A 23757-nucleotide genomic window follows, 5' to 3' on the forward strand; every position below is an offset into this window, starting at 1 on the left:
GATTCTTTACCACTGAGCCATCTGGGAAGCCCCAACATCTATATTAGCCCAAACTAAATAAAGTTTAAATTACCTTGAAATTTTAGATAATTTATTAAAGACCAATCATAAGAACTGTTTCACATATAGCACCGTGAAATCTGTTGCTTGCTTCATGTAACAGTAACATGATCTTAAGGCACATAAGTAATTTCCGTGCAGTGGTGTAAATTACCATTGTATCCATCTTGGTTCAGGTCTCCTAAATGTGCCACAGCACTGCCGAATCTCCCGAAAACCTCGGTGCCTGCGAGCACCTGCGGGTCTCTGAAGACGAGGGCGCTCTCTTGCAGATACAGATAAACTTGCCCTACCTCTCTGGGGCTGCTCTCAAATTCACGTTCCATAAAGAGAGGTGCCCCAATCAGTATGTCATCCATCCTGCAGGGACCAGAGAGAGAGAGAACAGCACAGACATGAGTTGCTTTTGGGTAGACTTCTAATCAATGAGACAAGTACATTTCCACTGGTTTATTTCCTTTTCCAGGAGACATTTTACAGTCATCATATTTCTTTCATTGCTTTGTTATGTCTTCAGAATAGAATGCCGTAAGAAAATAAGAGTTGCTGAATTATCACATTGAACCTTTCAAACTATGTTAAAAATGACTACTTTAAGAAAACCACAGATATTTCACTCTTTTCAGCTTTTTAGCCTATTTCCAGGAAACATACTTACACAAGTAAAACATATCAGAAAGACCTAACTAGGTTTTTGAAAACATGGATGAAAATTTGTCCACAATTTATTTAATTGTACATTTATATTATGAAGTTTTCTTGCAGTGATAAGGTTTAAAATAAAGCCTATCCTCCTCTTTTCTTTTGGCACCTCCATTTAAATAAAACAGAGGCCAGAAAAGGTTCTCATACTAACTAAAAAGGCAGAAAATAAAATTTTCCTCCCAAATACAAATTTAGGTTTTTCCTTTGTGAAAGTAGATATTACCACAGAAAACTAGTAGATAATTTTTCAGACTGATAACATTTCAAGAAAGAAATAGCAGTCGATTGCTGGTGGTGGTGGTGGTAGTTTAGTCTCTCAGTCGTGTCTGACTCTTGTGACCGCGTGGAGTATAGCCGGGCAGGCTTCTCTGTCCATGGGATTTCCCAGGCAAGAATAGTGGAGTGAGTTGCCATTTCCTTTTTCCAGGGGATCTTCCCAGTGGGTTGCCATTTTCCTTTTCCAGGGATCGAACCTGCATCTCTTGCACTGCAGGTGGATTCTTTACCAACTGAGCCACTAGGTAAAATACTTTCTTAAAACTATTCCAAATGCATTTTCTCACTCTGCTTCCATGGTCTGGGCCAAGAGGGAGGTAGGGATTGGGGTTGTTCCAAGCTTTGGGATTTTCCTTGGAGGAAAATGTTTAATTTCTTATTTATTTATTTTTAAAATTTCTGTTATTATTATTGCCAGGATGAAGAGCTATTTGTTATTTTTTGTATTTCTGTTATTATTATTGCCAGGATAAAGAGGTATTTGTTAAACACCTAATTGTGTGCGCCGCTGCCTTGAAGTTCAAAGACATCTAAATCCCCTGGTCCTCTAGTGCTGAGATTGATGGGGACCATTTTCCCATTCTCCAAAGAAGGAACAAAGCCATACAATTGGTCCCTGAGGATATAACATGACAGGGGACTGACACATTGCCTTACTGTGTTTCTCACCGCCAACACTGGGGAGTTCTAGAAATGCAAAATTATTCGACCTATCATTGTGAAAGATTAGCACATCCGTGCAATCTTTGGATTCTTGGAGGAGTATGACAACATTGATTTATTTTCATAGAGATACAGTTCCCTAGATATTTAAGTGTAAGTCTTCTAAAATGTTCTAAACGCCAAAAAGGAGAAAGACATTTGTTCTCAATTTATAATTGTGTTCTCATAAAGCTGAGAGACAATAACTGTCTTGGATTCAATTGGTTCAATGTGCCTTGTAGAATATTTTGCACTTAGTGCCAAAATTATGTTAACAATAATACTACTTAACTGTCACAATATATATTATTGTTTAGGCTGGTGTTTTAAAATCTTGATTTACAACTCATTAGTGAATTGTGAGGAGAAGGCAATGGCACCCCACTTCAGTACGCTTGCCTGGCAAATCCCATGGATGGAGGAGCCTGGTAGGCTGCAGTCCATGGGGTCGCTGAGAGTCAGACAGGACTGAGCGACTTCACTTTCACTTTTCACTTCCACGCATTGGAGAAGGAAATGGCAACCCACTCCAGTGTTCTTGCTTGGAGAATCCCAGGGATGGGGGAGCCTGGTGGGCTGTCGTCTATGGGGTCACACAGAGTCAGACACGACCGAAGCAACTTAGCAGCAGCAGCAGCAGTGAATTGTGAAATCAATATAATGGGTCTTGACAAGCAATTTTGAAAAATGAAATAGAAAATATGAGTGAATTCATTGCACATAAGAGTAAGTACTGTTCCATGAAACCTTCTGTTTCAGTTGTGTGTGTATACTGGGTTGCAATGTCAAATGTATTTCTAATTATGAACCCACAGGCCAAAAAGCCATTGAAAAACTATTGCAGTAGGCCATGCATGCTATTAGGCTATTTCAAAATTTATTTTTCAAATCCTTTTTTTGAATAGACTCAATTCAAGTTTAAAGTTTAACAATATTTATTAGTAAGGATGCTTTTACTGAACTTCTGAAAAAGCAGCTGTATAACAGCTGGGTACTATTCTAAAAATATATAATATATATATATATATATAAGATTATATAATCTCAAAAAAGAACAATGATGAAGAAATACTATTTATGATGAGGTTTTCACTAAAAGCCACTTTCTCTGCTTGGGTCATGTTGGTGGTTTGGATGAGATCTAAGGTATAAAAGTAGGATATATACACTAAACTTCATCTTATCTGAATTGTCTAATATTTGAGCATAGTTCTCTTTCAGTTTCTATGCATTTATTTGTGTCTCTTTTTTATGTCTAAAAAAGTATTATGTTCACTCTAACAATATAATGTAAGACACAGGTTCTCATCCTTTCATGTGTTGTTAGAGGCAAAACATTATAAATATTTTTCTGAAGAGAAAAGCATAAATATACTGAGAGAGGGGGGATGAGGGAACCCATCAATGAGAATATTCATTATGAAGAATCTGAATTTAAGTTTTCTACAGCCAAATAGCATTTAATATGTTGATTTAACTTTAACCCATAACATTTTCCATTTCTTCTTCTTTCTCAACAGTTCTTAGTGTATGCTAATACCCAAGACTGATTTTCAGAATGTAGTTATTTATTAAGAGAAGGCAGGTTAGGAGGCTTTATATTAGAATTGATATCTAATCAATATAATTATTTTATGACAGGCAAAAACTAATATGGCTTATCAATTACATTACAGAAATCAATTTAGTCTGCAGCTTCTTTATGCTTTAATTTTCTAGATTTTCTACTTAATCACATCATAAAGATTTCTCCTCTTTGAGAGAATCTACTTGGACTAAATCTGGCACCAAAACACAGTTACTCAAAGCTGCTTCCTTTCATATAAATTTTCTCTAAAGTGCTCTCAAGTTAACCAACTGCTAAGAATCTCTAAATTTAGTTCCTTTGAGATCTGCCGAGGCTAGAACAATCCAATGGATTAAATTGTATTTCTGTGAATTTCTGAAATAGTATAAATACTAAAAGGGTCAAAAAGCCATAAGAAAATAAAAAACAGATCTGCTTAAGTTCAAGAGGAAAATACTATCTCCCTTTGTTGTTAAGTTTGTCCAGAAATTCCTAACAGAGTTTACACAGAAAGACTTCACTGCTCTGGCTGTTTTAAGATAACTAAACTGAAATTAATTTCAGCAGCTTGTGAATATTTTCAAAACAGTCCCAGGCTTGACCCTATCAATGACCAATCAGCATGCACACAACTGTTTAGTCTAAATTTTTGAAGTCTACTTCTGATACCTGGGTGTTTCTTTAAAAAAGATACTGGGGAAATCCTCACCAGTTTATTAATTTGGTTACATTAGTTAATGACACCACCTTTTTTCCCCAGTGGTGGATTTTGGAGCATTTGTAGGGACTTTGCTTTTGTTGTGTAGTGAATAGACAGGATGACGTGTTTATTAGGTGATCTCACATACACTAGTACTTAATTATCCCTCAGATGGAGAAAGGAAAGTCTGCTTCAATCCCACAGAACCTGGGTCCTAACTTCTGAACCGTGAATGGTCAATTAGCTCGGTGATATTCTTAACCCTAGTCTGAGTCACTGCACAACATTCACTCGGGTTCAGGACTTGAAAGATTTGGGAAAATTAGAGATTGGGTAAAGAATAAGAATTAAATTTCAATTCTAGTATGGAACTCTGCTAAATAGTGTTCACTTATCATTCCTTAATCACTGATAAATGCTGGGAAAGCTAGAAAGGGCTTTGTGAATTTAAAAAATTGTAGGAATTAGAGACTCTCTAAAATTATTTATGAGTTAAACTAATGACAGAAGCCTAGTATGCTTAGTTTTAATATAATCCAACAAACTGATTTTTCTTATAGGCCATGACATTAAAAACCATTGATAACCAATTCTTTTAGCATCATTAAGGACAATATTAAAGTTCTTTGGGTGAAAATAACTGAAATTATGATTTTATATTTTTGTAAAGTAGAAGTCTGCATTTCTTTATAAAAATAATGGAAACTAATAAAATGCACATTTAATAAACAGATTCTCATCAAAGCCAAAACAGAGTAAAGACTTAAACACAGGTTTAAGTGCTAGAACAGAGCTGGTGTTTAAAGGATGCTCAACAGATATATGTTAAATGAAAGAATAATAAAAAGATATTTTCCAAAAGATACAAAAGTTACCAAACTTATCTCCAATCACAGGGCATCACATAATAAATAAAGTTCATTTCTAGCTATACCGAGGTCATAGCTAATGTCTATCAGTGATGTATCTAAAGTGCTTAACCCAGATCTGGGAACACAGTTCAGATTTTTCAGAGCTGTGGTTCTTATGAAAATGTAAGCTCCATGAAAGCAGAGCCCTATTCTTTCTTATTCATCGCTACATTCTGAGCACCCAAGAACTATGTCTGGCATATAGTAGGTGCTCCAACAATACTTGTTGGATGGATAATCAGTTCATCTCAATTTATTGGTTTTCTTATTTAATCATTTGTTTAATTTGTCAGGTGCTTTTAGTGGATCAGAGAGATGCTTAATAATAAGTTTCTTTGAAGTAATGACTTAAACACAACCATAATTTATCATGCTGTTTGATCCAAGTTCAATTGTAATTTACTGCCATAATCTGAAAAAATAGCATTATTATTTTATCTTCTGCATGGATGTCTCTAGTATGCAATAACAGGAGAAATAATATTTATGTGCAAATATTTTATGAATGAATCATGTGCTAAAAAGAGAGATGAGCAAATTCCTCAATGGCTATGGATTTCAAATGGCCAAGGACTATTCAATTCATGAAATTAAAGATAAAACTAAGTAAAATAGTGTTTTCTTAGAAGTGCAGATGTGGTGAAGACATTAAAAAGGATGATAGAGAGTTCTTCAGTAGTTATATCCTCTTGCCCTGAACTAAAAAACAACAACAAGAAAAAAAAAAAACAAGAGAGCCTCTGTTTTGTTGAGGAAATATAGAAGGATGTATTTCATGAAGGAAAAAAACATAACTTCTTTAAGGATGACTATAATATTCATTGAGTGAGGAAGTTCTTATAAACTTACCCATCATTGTTAACATCTGATACTGCAACTGTATATCCAAAATAAGATGCCATCTGCAAGGGAAAACCATAAATAACATATTTTGTGTTCAAAAAGTCATGTCTCAATTTTCCCTGAAAGATTAGCCACATTGCAGCACATCTTTTGCATTTAAATTCATAGACCCTTAGACATGGACAGAGTCTTAGAGTCATTTAGTTTAACCCCTGACCTAACGCATAATGCTCCTCACAGCAGCCCGGACATCTGCTCGGACAACCTCTGGAGATGTTCAACAATCAATCCATTCAATTTGCAGATAACTTTTAGAATACTTTTTGCTAAAACTGGTCCTTCTATAATATCTAGTCCTCAATCCTCCTGCCTAGTTCTGCAATCTTGAACATCACAGAAAAGATCTAATTCCATTTCCATATGAAATCTCACATGGAAATGATTGCAGCTCACCATCTTGCTTACAGATACGTGATACCAAAGAAAAGATGACACCCCGTGAGCACACTGACAGAAGTTAAGTAGGACAGACACTCTCTACTTTGGTCTCTTTGTGCAACTGAAGCATAAAAAGGTTTTCATTTGGGGCTAAACCATGTCTCAGTATCAATTCAAACTGAGTCTGTTAAGGTTTCTAAGTTGTTTGTGAGTGTGACCAGTATACTTAATCTCTCCACATTCTAGCTCTTATATTTTTGTTTTTCAACCTATGCTTTCAAGATTTATAATCTTTTCAGACTTGGCCCATAGTTTTTGCCTGCCAGGGTTTTTCATTTCCACATCTGCCATCCAACGCCTTAGCTTACTTAGCCTCCGATCACCTCCAAATTTAATCAGCCTGTAGTCTACAGTAAAGTGTGCTCCATGGAAGGCAGAGATCTTGGTCTGTGTTGTTCACTCTTGTATCTGCATTGTCTGACCAGGTGTAACTCAGGGTAGGTGCCAGATACTCTTTGCAAAAGAAATAAATAGATGAGTTAACAAGTATAACACAATAATTTAATTCTGCCACCTCTTTTCTCTATTCCAAACATATACAGTTGTTATAGGAGGTGGGGCCTTCGGGAGGTAATTAGGTCATGAGGGTGGAGCCCTCATGAACGGGATGAGTGTCCATAGAGAAGGAACTCCACAGAGCTGCCTTGTCCCTTCCTCCACATGAGGACATAGCGAGAAGATGGCTGTGAGCCAGGAAGCAGGCTCTCACCAGACACAAAATCTGACTACCCTTTGATCTTAGACTTCTCAGACTCCAGAACCATGAGAAATAAATGTTTGTTGCTTTAGCCATCCAGTCTACAGTATTTTTATGGACTAAGCCCCGGGTACCAAGTGCAAAATTCTCTTTGTTGAGGAAATGAATGCCTCATTTGACTGTGTCATGCAGTAATTCAGTTCTCCCGTGTCTTTTCTTTAATCCGCACACATGTAGTGAAATTCCTATTCCTGTGTGGCACTGTGTGACCTCACTCAGAGGAATTTGATCATTTATGTATTAAATTCTGAGGTTCAAGATTGAATAACTAGGTGGTATTGAGGATGAAAAGTTACAGAAAGGCCAAATTTAACAATGTTTAAGGAGTTTTTAATGGTAAAAATGTAAAACAAAAAGACAAGAGAGAAGTCTTGCCGTATTTTCATACACCATTAATTATCGCCACTTGAAAACAGTTGTTCAAAATGTATAAATTCACCCAACTGCACAATCATCACAACCTTATATATCTATATTTGCCACAAGGGTCTCGTGAGAGACATTGTTAAATGCTTTGTTGAAAACTGCACAGTCATGGATAGACTAAAGCCCCAATTGGGGTAGAAAAGTCAAAAATGCTCTGTATTCTTAACAAAAAACTATCAAAATTGCTTGACAAATATATGATTCCAAATTTCTGTGTCTAGCTAAGAGCTGAGCATTTCAGGATCTTAAACCTGGATCCTCCTGGGATCCAGCAGGCCAAGACAGTCACTTGGCCAGATTCAAATGTGAGGCTTCTAGAAGTTCCAGAACCTGGGTTGGTGGTTAGGAGAGAAAGTTGGTGGCCTAGAGAGACTAACTCAGTTCAGAATTGCCTCCCTAACACAACAGGGCCACATTCATCCTTTAAAAAAAAATGTGACAAATTTCAACAGGTCATAAGACCCAGGAAAACCCAGAGTGGGGAATGAAGTGTGACCCCAGGTCATCAGGATACCAGCAGCCTGCTTTCAGAGAATTGACCCATTGATAATAAGACCTTAGCCACTGACAGTGGTTAAGGGGCAAAAATCTAGTCCCTGGGAGGAAGGGACCAGAATCAGAGACTTTGTCATCTTCCATATATTTTTGGGGTTGGTGAGGATTCCATTTACTATGAGGGCAGGAGAAGAGTATAAACCCATTGACTCTGACCAATATGTGGAAAACTAGAAGAAGCTTGTGTCTTCTCAGAGGGAAGGCGGGTACCCAGAACTAATCACCAGGCAGATTACATACAGGACTGCAACATAATAGGACTATTCTCAGATTTCAGCAATTAGTGGCTTTTTGGAAAATTAATTAGGGTATAGCTGTTTTACAATATTGTGTTAGTCTCTGTTGTATGATGAAGGAAATCAGCTGTATGTGTATATATATCCCCTCCCTCTTGGACCACCCTCCCATTCCACGCCCCATCTCATCCATTTAGGTCACACAAAGCTCTGTGTGCTATATAGCAACTTCCCACTAGCTTTTAGGGAGCATATTCTGCCTTTATATCACCTAGCAGTATCTGAAATCATCATGGGCACATACTTGTTTATTAATTAACTGTTATCTCCTCAACTGCCTCCCCTGTAGCGCTGCGTTAGAGTTGGGATCTTGTCTGATACATGGTTATACTCCTAGTACTTAGAAGAGTTTCTAGAACATAGTAAGTACTAGGTAAATATTTATTTTATGAATGAATAATATGAATATATAATAGTGCAGAGTGACATTCACTATTTGACATTAAAATGTCTTTACCTGTTTACCAGTGAAATTCTGTATAAAGGTCATATCTGTAGAGTTAATGATTGAAACCTGAAATCAGAGAAATTAGATAGGTTATTTCATTTGGTATAGAACTGGAGAACTTTTTTAAAAGTATAACTTAAATCATTTATAAATGTTTGTGAAAAGTCATAAATGGTTAGCTGTATATGTTAAAAAAAAAAAAAAGTAAGCCCATAGAATGATCTTTTAAAAAAATGCAATTGAACTTTTTATTCATGGTTTCTGGAATCCTTTCAGACAGAATGCACAGTCACTAATTGGATGTAAAGAAATTATATTTGAATTCAAGAATGCTGAGAGCAACTAATTTGATGGTCAGTTAATCTAATCAAAAATTTAGTCTAAATTTCATTTCTGAACATATGTTATTATGGGACATTGATGATTATGGCTTCTTGCAAAAAAAAAAAAAAGAAATTTGAAAGTGTTATACATATAGCAAAAATATTCCTTTTCAATTCTAACCAGCCAGCCTAAAATCTATAGTTATTACAAGCTGACCAGACTTTTAAAAAGTATTTGAAATGCTTTTCTTTTCATAAGATCTATTTATGTTCCTTTTCCTATTTTTATGGCAACTAGTGTAATGGGTGTGAATAGTAGCCCTCCAAAATTCATATCTGTCCAGAACTTTGGAAGATGAACTTATGGGTCTCTACAGAAATAAGTAAAGTTAAGGATCTTGAAATGAAATCATAGTGGCTTTAGGGTGGGCCCTGTCCAACGACAGGCGTCCTTATAAAAGGAGGAGAGGGCACACAGACATAGATGGAGGAAGACCACACGGAGGCCAGGGCAGAGATGGGGTGAAGCTGCCACACGCCAAGCGAAGGCAGAGCCACCAGAGGCCGGAAGAGGCGGGAAGAGTCCTCCCCCGTGTGTGTGGGAGGGAGCACGACCTGGCCGTCACACCTTGACTTCAGATTTCCAGCCTCCTGAACTGGGAGAGAACAAATTTACGTTGTTATCAGCCACCCAATGAGGGGTCATTTCTTATGACAGCCCTTGAAAACTAATACACTAGTGACATAACAATCGACCTTGTTGTGTCTACTGTGTGAGGCATATTAAAATGCTGATCATGTCAACAATGGGATCCTCGGCAATTACTCCCAAATTATGCACAAGGACAGGGCTAACTTCATGGGTATGTGACCTGTGCAGTCAGGCAGGGCCCTACACTCGGACGAGTCCTATCCTTTGGATAGCCCAGCTGTCACTGTCCTGAAATCCTTAAGAATTTCAAACAAGGGGCCAGGCATTTTCACTTCACACTGGGTCCCACAAATGATGGAGTTGATCCTATACATGGATCAGAAAAGAATCTAGCCTCCCTTTGCATAAGCAAACAAGTGTGGATCTTTAAGGGCACTTTAAAAGATTTCAAAGATTTAAATCTTTAAAATGATTAAAAAAAAAAATGATTCTTTGCACATATGCAAAATATCCTATAAACATTCTTAGTACTCACATATCCAAAATTCTGTGCGCCTCTTGGAACTCCAGCAACCAATTCTGTGATGAAAAGTCATTTAGAAGGTAAATTACACAGTCTACTTTAAAGCTATTCAACAAATCAGCTAAAGATGGTACTTTTTGAATAAGTAACTATCATGGATCACGTAGACAGCTGGAAGTTTGAAGTTACAGTTTTGCATTGGCTTTTGCCTCTGCTACAGAAAAAGAAAACAGGGGACTCAAAAGTTGTACTTCTAGAATCACCTGCCTCCACCAGAGCCCCCATGCGTTTCAGCCTCTAGAACATAAGCCTGCCTTCTCAGATTTGTGTGTGATTTGTCGGTTAAACCTCTTACTCTGGTTTCTCCAGCTTTCACTGTCTTCTGAACTAGTCTCCCGTGGCAGTGTACAAAATAACAGCTCCTGTCCCACTAAGGGACAGTGTTCAAGCAATTTCAGTTACCTAAGGAAAAACCTCATATCATAAATGATTGAGCCCGGCTGCCCTGGAACAGAATTCTAGGGCATCCTCGTAGCCAAGAGTATGCAAAGAAGGAAGCTTTGATAATAGAGATAGAAGAAGCAACTCTGGTGAAAAGGGGGCCGCATGTTCCAATGCACAATGATATGGCTCTAGATTCTGAAGGCTGTGGTTTTAGTCCTTGGGTCTTCCATAAACCCAGGATCAATCCTTGAACCTAACTTTTTCCAGTCACCTACAAAAGACAGGAGTTCGAACTGATTGATTATCAAAGATCTTTCCAGTTCTCAGTTCTGTAAATCTAAACTATCCTTTGATTCATTTGGGGTTAAAATGTTAATTTAAAGGAAGGGAGCTTGGAAAAAAAGTCCCCTTCCATTCAAATTTCCCTTTCCTCAAACGTGCTCCTAAATATATAGCACAAATTATAGCATCAATTCTACGCCACATACTAAACTCTAGCAGAGTTGGGCATTCATGCTCTTGGAGTGTTAATAATCAGAGAAGATTCATTTGGGTTTAGATGTTGGACTTTTACGTAGTATCAATAAATTCACTCATTCAATCAACACTGACAGGCAACCATAGGCTACAGCAGGGAATGAAGACAAAATTCTCTACTCTCATAAAGTTTATACTTGAGCTGGAAGAGGCAGTTAATTTGAAAAGTAGAGTCCATTAAATGTCATGTTAGAAGGTGATGAGTGTAGAGTAGAAGAACTAAGTAGGTAAAATGGTACTGGGGGTGCTCAAATTGGGAGGAGGGAGGAATTATGATTTACCTGGTGGTTGGGGAGGTCTTGGCAAGAAGATGACAGGTTAGTGAAAACTGAAGAAAGTGAGGGAGTAAAATATTATGGAGATCTGGGAGACATATGTTCTAATCAGAAAGAACAGCACATGCAAAGGTCCTGAGGTAGACATGTGTCTGGAGAATTCAAAGAACAGCAAGGAGGGCAGGATGGCTGGGGTGATGAGTAAAGGACAAGGAGATAAGGTTAAAGTAAATGGGCTCTCATGAACAGAGTCTTTTAGGTCATTGTGAAGACAGGATTTACACTGAATGAATTGGGGAATCATTCAGCAAAGAAGTAACAACGTGACTTCTGTTCCTAAAGGACCAGTTGCCTACTGGATCTAGACTACGGAAGAGCAAAGATGAGAGCAGGGAAACCAGTTAGGAAGTTACTGCAAACGTGTTGATGGAGACCTGAGACTGGTAGCTGTGGAGGAAGTGAGAGTCAGATTCTGGTTGTCTTTTGAGTTTAGTTAGCAGAATTGGCTCATGGATTGGATAAGGGTGGGGAGTGGAGGAAAGAGCACAATCCACGGCTGACTTGCAAGGTATTTCGCTTGAGCAGCTTGGAGGATGGCATTGTCACTTACTGAGATGGAGCTGATGGAAGGGAGAGCACGTTTAAATGGAATGATCAGGAGTTCAGGTATAAGCACAGTAAGTTTGCAAAAGCCATTCAAATAGTGATGTTGAGTGTTGCATAGAGATTCTAGGTCTTACACTACATTCCAGCTTCATGGGTACAAGTATAGATACATGTATGGATGTTTATTATGGGCACCTAAAGACACCATGGTCAGAGAAAATGGAGTTGACTTATTTCAGGATCGGACTTGTCAAATAATAAAGATGAAGGGTGATTATGCCATCTGAGATACATGGCAACCACTGCTTCTCACATCCCATAAACATTCAGAATTTTGTTAAAAAACAGAAATGTATTGTGAAGTAATTTTCCTTCAATAAAAAATAAATAAGTTTGGGGAAAAAAATAGAAATCAACCATCATACTAGGAACTTTGGAGCCTGCAGCCTCATATGGCTACAATGCTATAAAGTTATTTAAATGTAATGTTGATTAAAAGTTTCAGAATCATTTAAAAATCACATTCCTAAAAGAGCTTTTTCAGGTCACTCTACTTTTCCCATGTTTTATAGATGGCTTGATTTCAACCATGTTTCTCACCTTGCTGAGAGTCCCCAGTAAATTCCCCAGCAGCAACTGAATATCCTGTTTTAAAGAAAAGAGACAAGAGAATCAGACGTTTGATGCCTTTACAAATGATCCATAATCTAGAAACACAAAGGAACTATCATAGCACTACTCTGTGCAGAAATCCTGACAAATACTGTAATATAAAAGTCTAGAATTCTATAAAGAGAAAAACTAATCAAGCCAAGAGGTACACTAAATCTTAGAAGGATAATAGATCTGCGCCTTCTGAGTGTGGCTACATGATTGGATTTTGAGGTCCCTTTTAGAAGTAGGAATGCTCCATTGCCCATCTTTACGTGTGAATGGTGGTCTTTGCATTTCAAGAGCTGCTGATTCATCATAATCAGATATCATTACTCTAAAAGTTTAACTCTTACACTCAGGTTTTGCTATTTCTGATCACCAACAAGGCCTACTTCTTAATACCTTTGCTGACCTAAGAAAAATGCACAATGTGAGAGTTGCAAATTAAGTTTTATCTGGGGCAAAATGAGGACTATAGCTCAGGAGACAGCATTTCAGATAGCTCTGAGCAACTGCTCCAAAGAGCTAGGAAGGAAGGTCAGTATATATGTGATTTGGGTGAAGGGGGAGTATATGCAATCAAGCACATAATTTTTCACTGAAGGTTTCTGCTAGTCAAAAGGAGCAGTCGTCACCATGAAGGAATTTCGTGCTTTTCTAGATGTGAGGAGATACAGGAACTGGGGCTCATAAAATCATCTCCTGAGAATATCTAATTATCTGAAGACTTGTTCTGCCAGTTTTCCCAGAGTATAGAGTGCCTCATTTCTGCTCTCCACCCTGAACTCCTTTCAGGGGGGTGTTGAAGGTCAGCAAGTGCAGCAGCACATGATTTAAGCCTTGCAGAGGTAGGTGACAAGGGCCCACAGCAAGTGTCAATTTGTACTTGAACCTTCGATGATCATTCCCCATGAATTTTACTTGGCTCTAAAATGAGGTAAGGTGATAAAAGAGAACTACACTTTTTAAAAGTTCATTAGGAACCAAAATGCCACTACAATACCAAAGAAACAATAGTGATGAAATGGCATTGTGTGGCTGCACATTTTGAGAACATTTCAGCAACTGGAAAGTTTTTTGTTCCTTCTAGAAACTGGGAAAGACTACCATCATTTTGCCCAGGTAGCACAGGGCATCCTCACTGATACACAATATCTACAACTGGCACAATATTTTATGTACAATAGACTGTCAGGGAGCCTATAAAATAGCTATCAAACTATGTCGATTATACGTAACAGCTGAATCAAAAGACAAGAAAGTTAAGAGTCCACTTCAAGCTAGCAAGAAAATTTCCGTAAGGTGCCATATATTATCAAATGAGTGAGGGATAAAATTTGCCTCAACATTTCATATGCTTGTCTTTTGAGAAATCACAAATATCTCAAGCAATGCATCTCACCAAGGTAACTGTCATCGTAGGAAGCTGGAGCCACTTCTGTCTGCTTTTCTCCAGCCAATTTCCTTAGGATATCCTTGAACGAGTAGTTTGCAATGATATCTGCAATACTGGCCGTGATCACCTGACCTGTGCTCAAACAGATTAATAGGTTAATTGAACGAATGCGCGAGTCAGGCCCTCCCCACGCAGACACAAGGCATTTGAACAACACTCATGCTCTTGAAAATGATCATGAGATTGCTTTGCATTTTTGACAGTGAATTTCCCTGCCTTGCTCTAGAACTGCAAGGTAAAGTCACTAGCAGTTGCTTAGAGCTTTCCATGCTGACAGAAGAACCAAAGATGAACTATGTAATTTTTTTACATAACATTTTTTTTCTGTTTTCTTCTTGGAGTATAATTGCTTTCAATGTTGTGTTAGTTTCTGCTGTACAATGAGGTGAATCAGCTATGTGTATACAAATATCCCCTCCCCTCTAGGACCTCCTTCCCACCCCACGCCCACCATCCCCCGCCTCTAGGTCATCACAGCACTGAGCTGAGCTTCCTGTGCTGCCGGCAGCTTCCCACTAGCTATCTGTTTTACACATGGTAGAGTATGTATGTCAATCCTAATCTCCCGATTCGTCTCACCTTCCCCTTCTTTCTATCAAAATATAGTTGATTTACAATACTATGTTAGCTACAGGCATGCAGCATAGTGATTCAATATTTTAGAGATCAGTACAAGATAATGGGTATAATTCCGTGCTATCCAGTATATCCTTGTTACTTATTTTTTTCACATATAGTAGTCTGCATCTGTTAATCCTGTACCCTTTAACTGTATCTGTTTTCTCCTGCCTTTACATACTTCTTCCACACCCAAATGATAACCATATCTAAGAGTGAAGACACCTGTAGGCAAAATTTACGTGACTAAATTTTTATTCTTGACTGTTCTGGCTATAGGAAACATCCTCTAGCTTTGAGATCATCTAGCCAAAATATATCTTGTTACAGATGGGGCAACTCTGACCTAAAGTAGGGGTCTCTGAGCCCAAGGTAAGAGGCAGGATATCAAGTGAAGCTTCATCTGTATTCATAGCTGCTCTCCATAGCTCACATTACCAATTGAGCTCTGCCTCCTGTCAGATCAGTGGCGGCATTAGATTCTCCTAAGAGTGTGAACTCTATTGTGCTTAAATCATCCTGAAACCATCCCCCACCCCCAGTCTGTGGGAAAATTGTCTTCCATGAAACCCGTCCTTGGCATAAAAAATGTTGGGGACCTCTGGAAAGAGCTTGAGTACATTCACGAAGGTCACGTGGTTTTGCTGTTGGAATATTCTGCATTACAAACAAGGTCCTTTTGGGCCTTCTAGTAATACTTTTTATGTTCTCTCAGAGTACAGATGTATTAGCTCTAAATCACTTACTAAGTTAATAGATTGTAAAACATATCAGCTTAAGCTAAAGGAAGAAATTACATAATCTCTAAGTCATTCACACTTTATGCTAAAATATAAGCACAAAACATAAAAGTAAGACAATGGAAAGCAGGGAGGCCCAGTGAGATACAGAGTTTTAGCAAAAAGAGAATCCACAGCCACCAACACTGTTATGATAAGAACACTGGCTAATCTCCCCAAATAAATTCACTATAAGAAGTCTTGAAACACGATTGTATTGAGATAGACATGAATCAAAAAGACGGCCAGCAATGTTCCACTAAAACTTTTATGCATTCCCATATTTATTATGGACATCTAAGGAAAAAGTGTGATCTCATGTTCTTTGGGAGAAAACTGGAGGACTGCTTTCAAGAGACTAACACTGAATATTAAATTTAAAGCCAAATTATTCCTTGGGAATTCACCCATTCCCACAGTCTTTCTGTTTGAAGTTCCAAAAGAATAAAACTGTTAAACCAGGCCATAACTATCTCCAAGTGGCCGTGACTGAAATGACTGCTCTTATATTAAGATGATTGTATTTACACATGCGTTTCTGAACAATGTCTGTAGAATGTGCCAATTTTCTGTGGGTAAAAGTTGAATACCCTCTCCCTCTTTCCATGAACACACTGTCTTTGTTTATTTCCTTTAGTTGCTTCTATAGATATAATCTTAAGACTGAGTAAAAATTTAAAGTATCTGTCTCAGACAAATCCCTGTGCCCTTGGTATGGCTGATTTTCAGTGTATCATTGGGATCATATCCTTTTTTCAATGTAAAGAAAGAATTATGTGAAATTAATCAAGTGATTAAGAACAAAATCTTTTCAAATACACACATTTTATTCAACCACTGCACAAAGTATATTACTTTCCAGTTTACAAAATAATGTTTAAAGACTTCAAAGGTTAATTATTTGATGTTCATATCTGTATACTTATGAATTAAGCTAAACAGTACAGTAATTTCATGTAAAATTTTACCGTAAATTGATCTCACCTGTATCTTTCACATTGGCTTTTAAAACACTATCAGGTGTCTTCCATTAAAAAACAACAAAACACTTCGCTCAACTATTCATCTCTCTCATATTCTACTCTATCTTTATTCTAAACTTGACAGCCAAAATTGTCTGTATTCTCTGTAATCTCTCCTTAGGCATCCCATTCACATTCCTGGCTTCAGCTATCACCAGCATGCTAGTTCTTATTTTAGCCTAGCTATCTTCTCTGAGTTTAAGCTCACACATCTAAATACTTACATGAAAAGTCTTGGACATCTCAAACATGTTCATATTCAACATAACCAAAAGCAAACTCATCATCTGCCTTCCCCAGCCCCCTCCCAACCCATCGTCTTCCATCTTCCAGTGTTCTCCATCTCAGGGACTGGGATCCACCTACACCTATTCAGTTACAAAAGACAGAAACATATTCATGGGACTTCTCTGGTCGTCCAGTGGTTAGGACTTGGTGCTTTCACTGCAGAGCACAGGTTATATTTCATCTGTCAGCCAGCATTCAGAGGACACCCCTGCATGGGACTACCCCAGAGAAGCCTCCTATGCTCTCACAGCCCTGTCTTGACATACCTTTCCTTGCTAGTCTTGTGCCTGGAGTTTCTCAAGTATTAGGCTGGCCAAAAAGTTCCAGATGGTAACCTCTTCAAGTTCCTACTCATTACTGTATCCTCAGCATCCAGCACAAAGTCTGGCATGGCCTCAATATGCATTTGATGAATAAAGGAATGTAGTTGTCAGAGAACTGTAAAGTATCATTTATATCACAAAGTATCAATGTAAAATGAAATGATGCTTCCTTCACTGCAGAAACTAACAATTTGGAGATAAAATTAACATAATAAAAAGTCAGCACTTGATGTTACTTCTGTTTCATTTCCTTGTTAGAAACAACCAAGGGGATTTCTTCTCTGCTAACAGGACATACCTTGCCAATAAAAACTTCCAGGGCCTCCAACTATAAGATCTCCATTCTACAAAACAGAAACAGCAACAACAATTGAAAAACTGAGATTTTTTTTTTAAAGGGTGAGAAATCACTGTTCATAAGCATTGCCCAGACAATTTGCATACACAAAGTAATTTTTAAAAGAGGCCCTTATATCTGAGTCATGCAAGTCATTTTCTTTCCTTTTATAGCTTTGTTATTTATGTGTTATCACATTAAATAATTTTAATTAGATTCAATTAGGTAAGTAAAACTTTCTCCCCTGAGAATACATATATTCAGGCTTTTGGCACTGCCTCAGGTAAGCAAAGGGCTTTCCTGGTGTCTCAGATGGTAAAAAAATCTTCCTGCAATGTGGAAGACCTGGGTACGATTCCTGGGTTGGAAAGATCCCCTGGAGAAGGAATTGACAACCCACTCCAGTATTCTTGCCTGGAGAATTCCATGGACAGAGGAGTCTGGCGGGCTACAGTCCTTGGGGTTACAAAAGAGTCGGACACGACTGAAGCAACTAACACTTTCAGGTAAGCAAAAGATCTACATGTTTCATGATGCACAGTTCTGCAGACATGGTCTTTCGAGACTATAGCAATGAAAAGAAAAATTGGTTCCTGTTTATTTCAAGATCACAGTAATGCCTATCTTTCCCTGCTGCTGCTGCTGCTAAGTCACTTCAGTCGTGTCCGACTCTGTGTGACCCCATAGACGTCAGCCCACCAGGCTCTCCTGCCCCTGGGATTCTCCAGGGAAGAACACTGGAGTGGGTTGCCATTTCCTTCTCCAATGCAGGAAAGTGAAAAGTGAAAGTGAAGTCGCTCAGTCATGTCAGACTCTTAGCGACCCCATGGACTGCAGCCTACCAGGTTCCTCCATCCATGGGATTTTCCAGGCAAGAGTACTGGAGTGGGGTGCCATTGACCCATCCTTTCCCAAGAGAGACTGTCAGAACTCCAGATAAAAATTTTCCGTTTTACTTATCACCCCACCTTCCATATCCTGCATCCTTAACTTTCAGTGGGGAAAAACACACAAGACAAAGAAAGTAAGATTTTAGATGTTGAGATTTATATTTTTTTCAAAACCACGGCATCTTTGCCTCCAATATTCTTACTAGATATCTCTGTTTTTAATTTTGTGAAAGGATATGTGAATTTTAACAGTAATGTGAAATCTAATCATCCAATTACAGCTGAGATAAAAATTATAGATTCTTGTGATCTTTTTAGAAACATATTTCTTTACTAAGTTTTTGCAATTTTCATTTAAAAACAGGCTGTTGTTTTTCAACCTGTGTATTTCTTTTCTATTAACAGATTATCACATGCATAGATTATTATAATGCATATTATTATAATGCATAGATTATTACAAACAAAAAAATTTAAAGAAATTGCCAAAACAGGTTTAGCTATATACCTAAATGTTCCGTTGATGGTGGCAGTTATTAGGGGGTAGATAGAAGTGGGAATGAGAGGCAGAGGGTAAAAAAAAAAAAATCAAACAGATAAAATAAATTTTAGAAGCTATAAGACCAAAAGAATTTACCTTATAAAAATCCAGACTAAATCCTGCTTGGCAGTAACCCTGGCCTTCAGGATCAGCATTGCCTGGAATGATCAAAAGATACAAATATATAATGCTATCATTCCCAAGATATATTTTTAATAATTAAATTTTAATATATTTTATATTTTTAATAACAAGGATACTCTCTTGTTTTCCCGATAGACTTCTAAATTTAAAATGTATGTGTTCTATTACTTATTTTAAAAATTTATTCTAAGTAATTTCTTAAAGAGTTCAATCTGTTTTCTTATCCCAAATGGCACTGTCATTTTATACTAAGATCAATAGGAATAATGTTCCTCGAAGTTATGATACTAGGTTTTACAACTCATGTTTATTTGAAGAAATAATATGTCCCTCTCTCAATTATGTTCCAAGTTTCCCAAATGGCAGTAATGTATTTCTAGGGCACCCATGTGTTCTGACTGAAGCAATGCTACAAGAAAAAGAGAGCTAAACTGGCTCACGTGGGTGGATACTTTCTGTCGGGAGCACTGATGAGAGCTTTAATTTTCATGATCTCTCATACAAAATGAACTTCAAATTATTCTATTATCATTAGGTAAATTTGGACATTGAATTTCTGATCACAAGGCATCTCACAGGGACACTAGGGTTCACAAAAGAGAACACTCTCTAGCAATGGCCTATTTTATACTCTCTGCAATGCAATTCACTAAGTGAATGTACAATTGGATTTTATTACACAGCTTTTTAAACCATAAGCAGGTCAACATGTGGATTCCAAGCATATTAGAATCCTGGGACATCAGAATGAAGAATGTACTACTTGTCAATCGCACTTTAAAAGACCATCTACAATTTCTCAGGCACTTAAATTAAAACCAAAATACAGTTCAGTGGAAGGAATCTCAGTTATTATACTGTTAGATTCAAACATGAAAATAATTACCCCTTTCTTATCAAGGATACTCCTGAATGGAAACTAAAATAAGAGGGCAGGAAAGGAAATGCATATCATCACAGGAAGAATTTATAGGCCGGACATGTGCTTGTTGCAGACGATTTCTGAAATGGATCTGGCCTTTGCAGCTTTTCCTAGAATGTCTTCTGTTTTTTCTTTTCTTTGGTTAGTTCTTAGCTAATTTTAGCACTGTCAACAGCCATTCTTTCCAGATGCTCCCTTTATATTTTAAAATACTTTTTACCTCATATACTCTATTGTGCTTTTTTTTTTTTTTGCGATCTGTTTTTAATTCAAATGTCAATTGATGTTTTGTGGGCTCTTTTAGGCTAAGTTCTATTTTTCCAGCTTTGCTGAGGTATATTTAATATACAAAAATGCACATCTTAATGTGTACATTTTGATGAGTTTAGACACATGCCTGATAGCACGATACCACTACCACAATCAAGGGAATAAACATATTCATTACCTCCAAAAGTTTCCTGTGCACCCCCTGCCAAACAGCTATTGCTTTTTTGTTTGTTTTTTTCTGGTGAAAACAGTTAACAGATCTATCCTTATAACAGATGTTTACTGCACAGTACCTTATAATATATTTTATTTTATAACTATATTTCTGGTTCATAATTATGAATGTTACAGAGTTCCTTAAAGTCTCATCTGTATAACCTCAAATGTCCAGGTACCATTCTTCTAGAAGTCCATGTGTGTAAATACTTGTATGTACTCAGAAATATAGATGAATACATGATATATGATTATGTAAACACACGTGTAATCTTGACTATATTTAAGAAATAAATTTTAATGCATAAACCTTTTTAGAAATCCTTTTGAAAATCAACTCTGATTTTTTCAATATTGTAAATTATTCAGAAAGGAAGAAACAAGACATTCTTTGAAATCACTTTGCTTCAAAACAGGAAACTAAAAAAATTGGAAAAAGAAAATTTTTTCACAAAATTGATTAAGAAAATAACTAACTTCAAATGCTGAAGTGGTGATTATGATAGACATGGGAGGTTATTTCCTCTGTAAAGTAAGTTTTTCCTCTTAGAATTATAATTTATGAGAGCTGAAGGAATCTTTCTTCCCAGAACTTCAGAGCATCTGTGAACTTGACAATTATGTCCCAGAGTAAACTCAGGAATTCAGGGAATGATGCTCTCATGTGTTTGCTTTCCAAGGAGATTGGAAGGGTGTATGTAAACTATCACCACCTGAATTATGAATGACCGTAAAGTGACAGGCATGTCATTAATATGAATGAGCGGAATACCACCCAAAATGCTCAAAGTGTCAGTAACAGGCCTTTGTGGTGTGAAATGAACATGAGTGGCTTCTTGGAATCCTCTTTTGAAAGTAATATTTCTGTTCTGTGATACTGACCACACACTCATGAACAAGCTGCTTTGTGTTAATGAACTGTGAACTCTTCAGAGAACACAGGAAGTGGGCTCCTTGGGTGCCTTTGAAGAGGAAGTACTCCCAGTAAGAGAGAGATTAGGAGGATGTGAACACTGGAGCTGTGTGCTAGAGAGGAAAGAATTCCTGGCCATTTGTTTGGTTATTCTTCAATTCAACATAAACTTCACTACTACTTTTGTCAAGCTATTCTTTGCTTTAGGAAAGTAAGTGCTAAATAAATTGGCAACATAATGTGCCCATGTAATTCAAAATGCAAGCATACTATATTTTTAGATAATAATTCAAACTGCCCCTGAAACTCTTATCCCACAAGTTTAGATGTCTTGTGCAGTATTTTAATCTGAGCTTTCCCATCAGGTGGGCAGTCAGATAAAAGGCAGAACAAGAAGCAGTAACAAGTTTTCTAAACAGTCATCCTTGATGGTGGTTGGAATAAGGTATATCATCGAGGCAGGAGGCATGCAAAGGATGGACTTGTCATTTCAGCCATAAGAGTTTACTGCTATGGGGAGGTATTTTTAGTAAATCATGAGAAATATGATATGGATAGGTGTAAAAATTGATGAAACGAGTTCAGGTTTGAATCTAAGGTCTATCATTAATTGTATGAATAAATTCAGAATTTATCGCTCTACCTGACTTTCATCTTAAGCATAATAATACAGTAAGTCCCCTACATCCAAGAAGTTCAGTTCTCAGTGTTGGTAAGCCCAATTTGTTTGTAAGATGTAAGTCCAACAAAGACAGCCTAGATACTGAACTAAGACAATCGGCTATATAATACTGCACTGTCATAGGTTTATAAAACTTTTCACACGAATAACACGTAAAAAAAAAACACAGAAAATCAAACATTTTTAATCTAACAATGCAGCAGTACCAGCTACACCATCACTGCTTTTACACTTGCTTCCAGACATCCTGGGCTTGACATAAAGGCACTGTACTACTGTACTGTACTGTACTGTACAGTAGACAAAAGCACAGCCACTCGCAGAGCACGCGTGCATGTGCCAATGCATGCCAGACGTGTGACCTAACTTACATGACTGGACGTGCGAACCCACATTCGCATTTTAGGAAGTCTGCAACTTGAAGGTTCATATGTAGGGGACTTACTACAGTGACCTCTTATTGAACCCAGGGGCACAACACCTTGAGCGGAAGGTGACATGAAATATCCCTCTTAATGACTGTTGCCTGTGCTTGGAAAGCCCTGCTTTCCTGCTGTCATAACTGCTAAGAGAAGCCCTTCCCACTGGCCTGTCCAAACAGGCTCCTCTCCCCACCCAGGCATGTCCCTCCCTACTCTCTTGCTTTGCTATATTTTTCTCTGTAGCAGTTTTCACTACCTGATGTTTTATTAGAAACATTTATTTTAAAAATTTTTTGTTGAGATATAATTGATTTAACATAATATTAGTCCAAAGTGTACAACAACAATAATATGGATATACTGTGAAACGATTACTGTGGTAAATACAGTTAACGTCCACCACCACATACAGTTTTATAAAGCTCTTAAGATCTGCTCTCATAGCAACTTTCAACTGTACAATATGGGATCATTGACTATAGTTACATCCCCAGGATATATCTTGTAACTGGAAGTTTGTGCTTTGTGACCACCCATTTAGCCCACACCCCTACCTTGTCAACCACCAATCTGTACTCTTTTTTTTGTGAGTTTGTGTTTTTTTTTTTAAGATTCTGCATATGATATCATACAGAGTGTTTTTCTTTCTCTATCTGACTTATTTCACTGAGTGTAATGCCCATGCATGTTGTCATCAATGGCAAGATTTTATTATTATTTTTTATGGCTGAATAATATTCCATTGTGTATATACCTATATCCAATTTCGATTCCACATTTCCTTTATCCACTCATCCACTGATGGACACTTTGGTGGTTTCCATGTCTTGGCTATTGTAAATAATGCTGCAATGGACATGTGGGTACAGATACCCTTTCAAGACAGTGATTTCATTTCTTTTGGATAAATACCTAGAAGTCAAATTGCTGGACCTGAACTTAATTACACATATGCTATCTCTCTTCTGAACTAGAATATGTTTTTTGAAGGCAGAGATTTGCTTTCTCTTATTCTCTGCTTTATTCCCTTAATAATAGACTAATTAGTGCTCATAATTGAGACCACAGACATCATTGAATTCATTACCTATAGATATCATTGAGTCTATTACCTGTGAGCAATAACTCTTTTAAAGCCATTCAAAGTAAAATTCTGAGTTGACTGATTATTCAATT

General features: G+C 37.4%; 1 protein-coding gene and 1 long non-coding RNA gene across 2 annotated transcripts in view; one reads left to right on the forward strand and one right to left on the reverse strand.

Moving 5' to 3' along the window:
- The window catches only part of ITGA8 (integrin subunit alpha 8), a 188952-nt gene that overhangs the window by 132002 nt on the left and 33193 nt on the right, over positions 1-23757 (reverse strand). The window contains exons 5-12 of the mRNA XM_055543891.1: positions 19109-19170; positions 17543-17588; positions 14161-14286; positions 12705-12749; positions 10255-10298; positions 8754-8810; positions 5771-5823; positions 215-420 (exon numbers count right to left, since the gene is read on the reverse strand). Of these exons, the coding sequence (XP_055399866.1) occupies positions 215-420; positions 5771-5823; positions 8754-8810; positions 10255-10298; positions 12705-12749; positions 14161-14286; positions 17543-17588; positions 19109-19170 (639 nt within the window). The remainder of the gene's footprint in view (positions 1-214; positions 421-5770; positions 5824-8753; positions 8811-10254; positions 10299-12704; positions 12750-14160; positions 14287-17542; positions 17589-19108; positions 19171-23757) is intronic.
- LOC129625476 (uncharacterized) overlaps positions 1-23757 on the forward strand; it is a 107988-nt gene that overhangs the window by 37281 nt on the left and 46950 nt on the right. The gene's annotated exons all lie outside the window — the stretch shown is intronic.

Source organism: Bubalus kerabau, chromosome 13 (genome assembly GCF_029407905.1).
Source record: "Bubalus kerabau isolate K-KA32 ecotype Philippines breed swamp buffalo chromosome 13, PCC_UOA_SB_1v2, whole genome shotgun sequence".
NCBI classification, from domain to species: domain Eukaryota; kingdom Metazoa; phylum Chordata; class Mammalia; order Artiodactyla; family Bovidae; genus Bubalus; species Bubalus kerabau.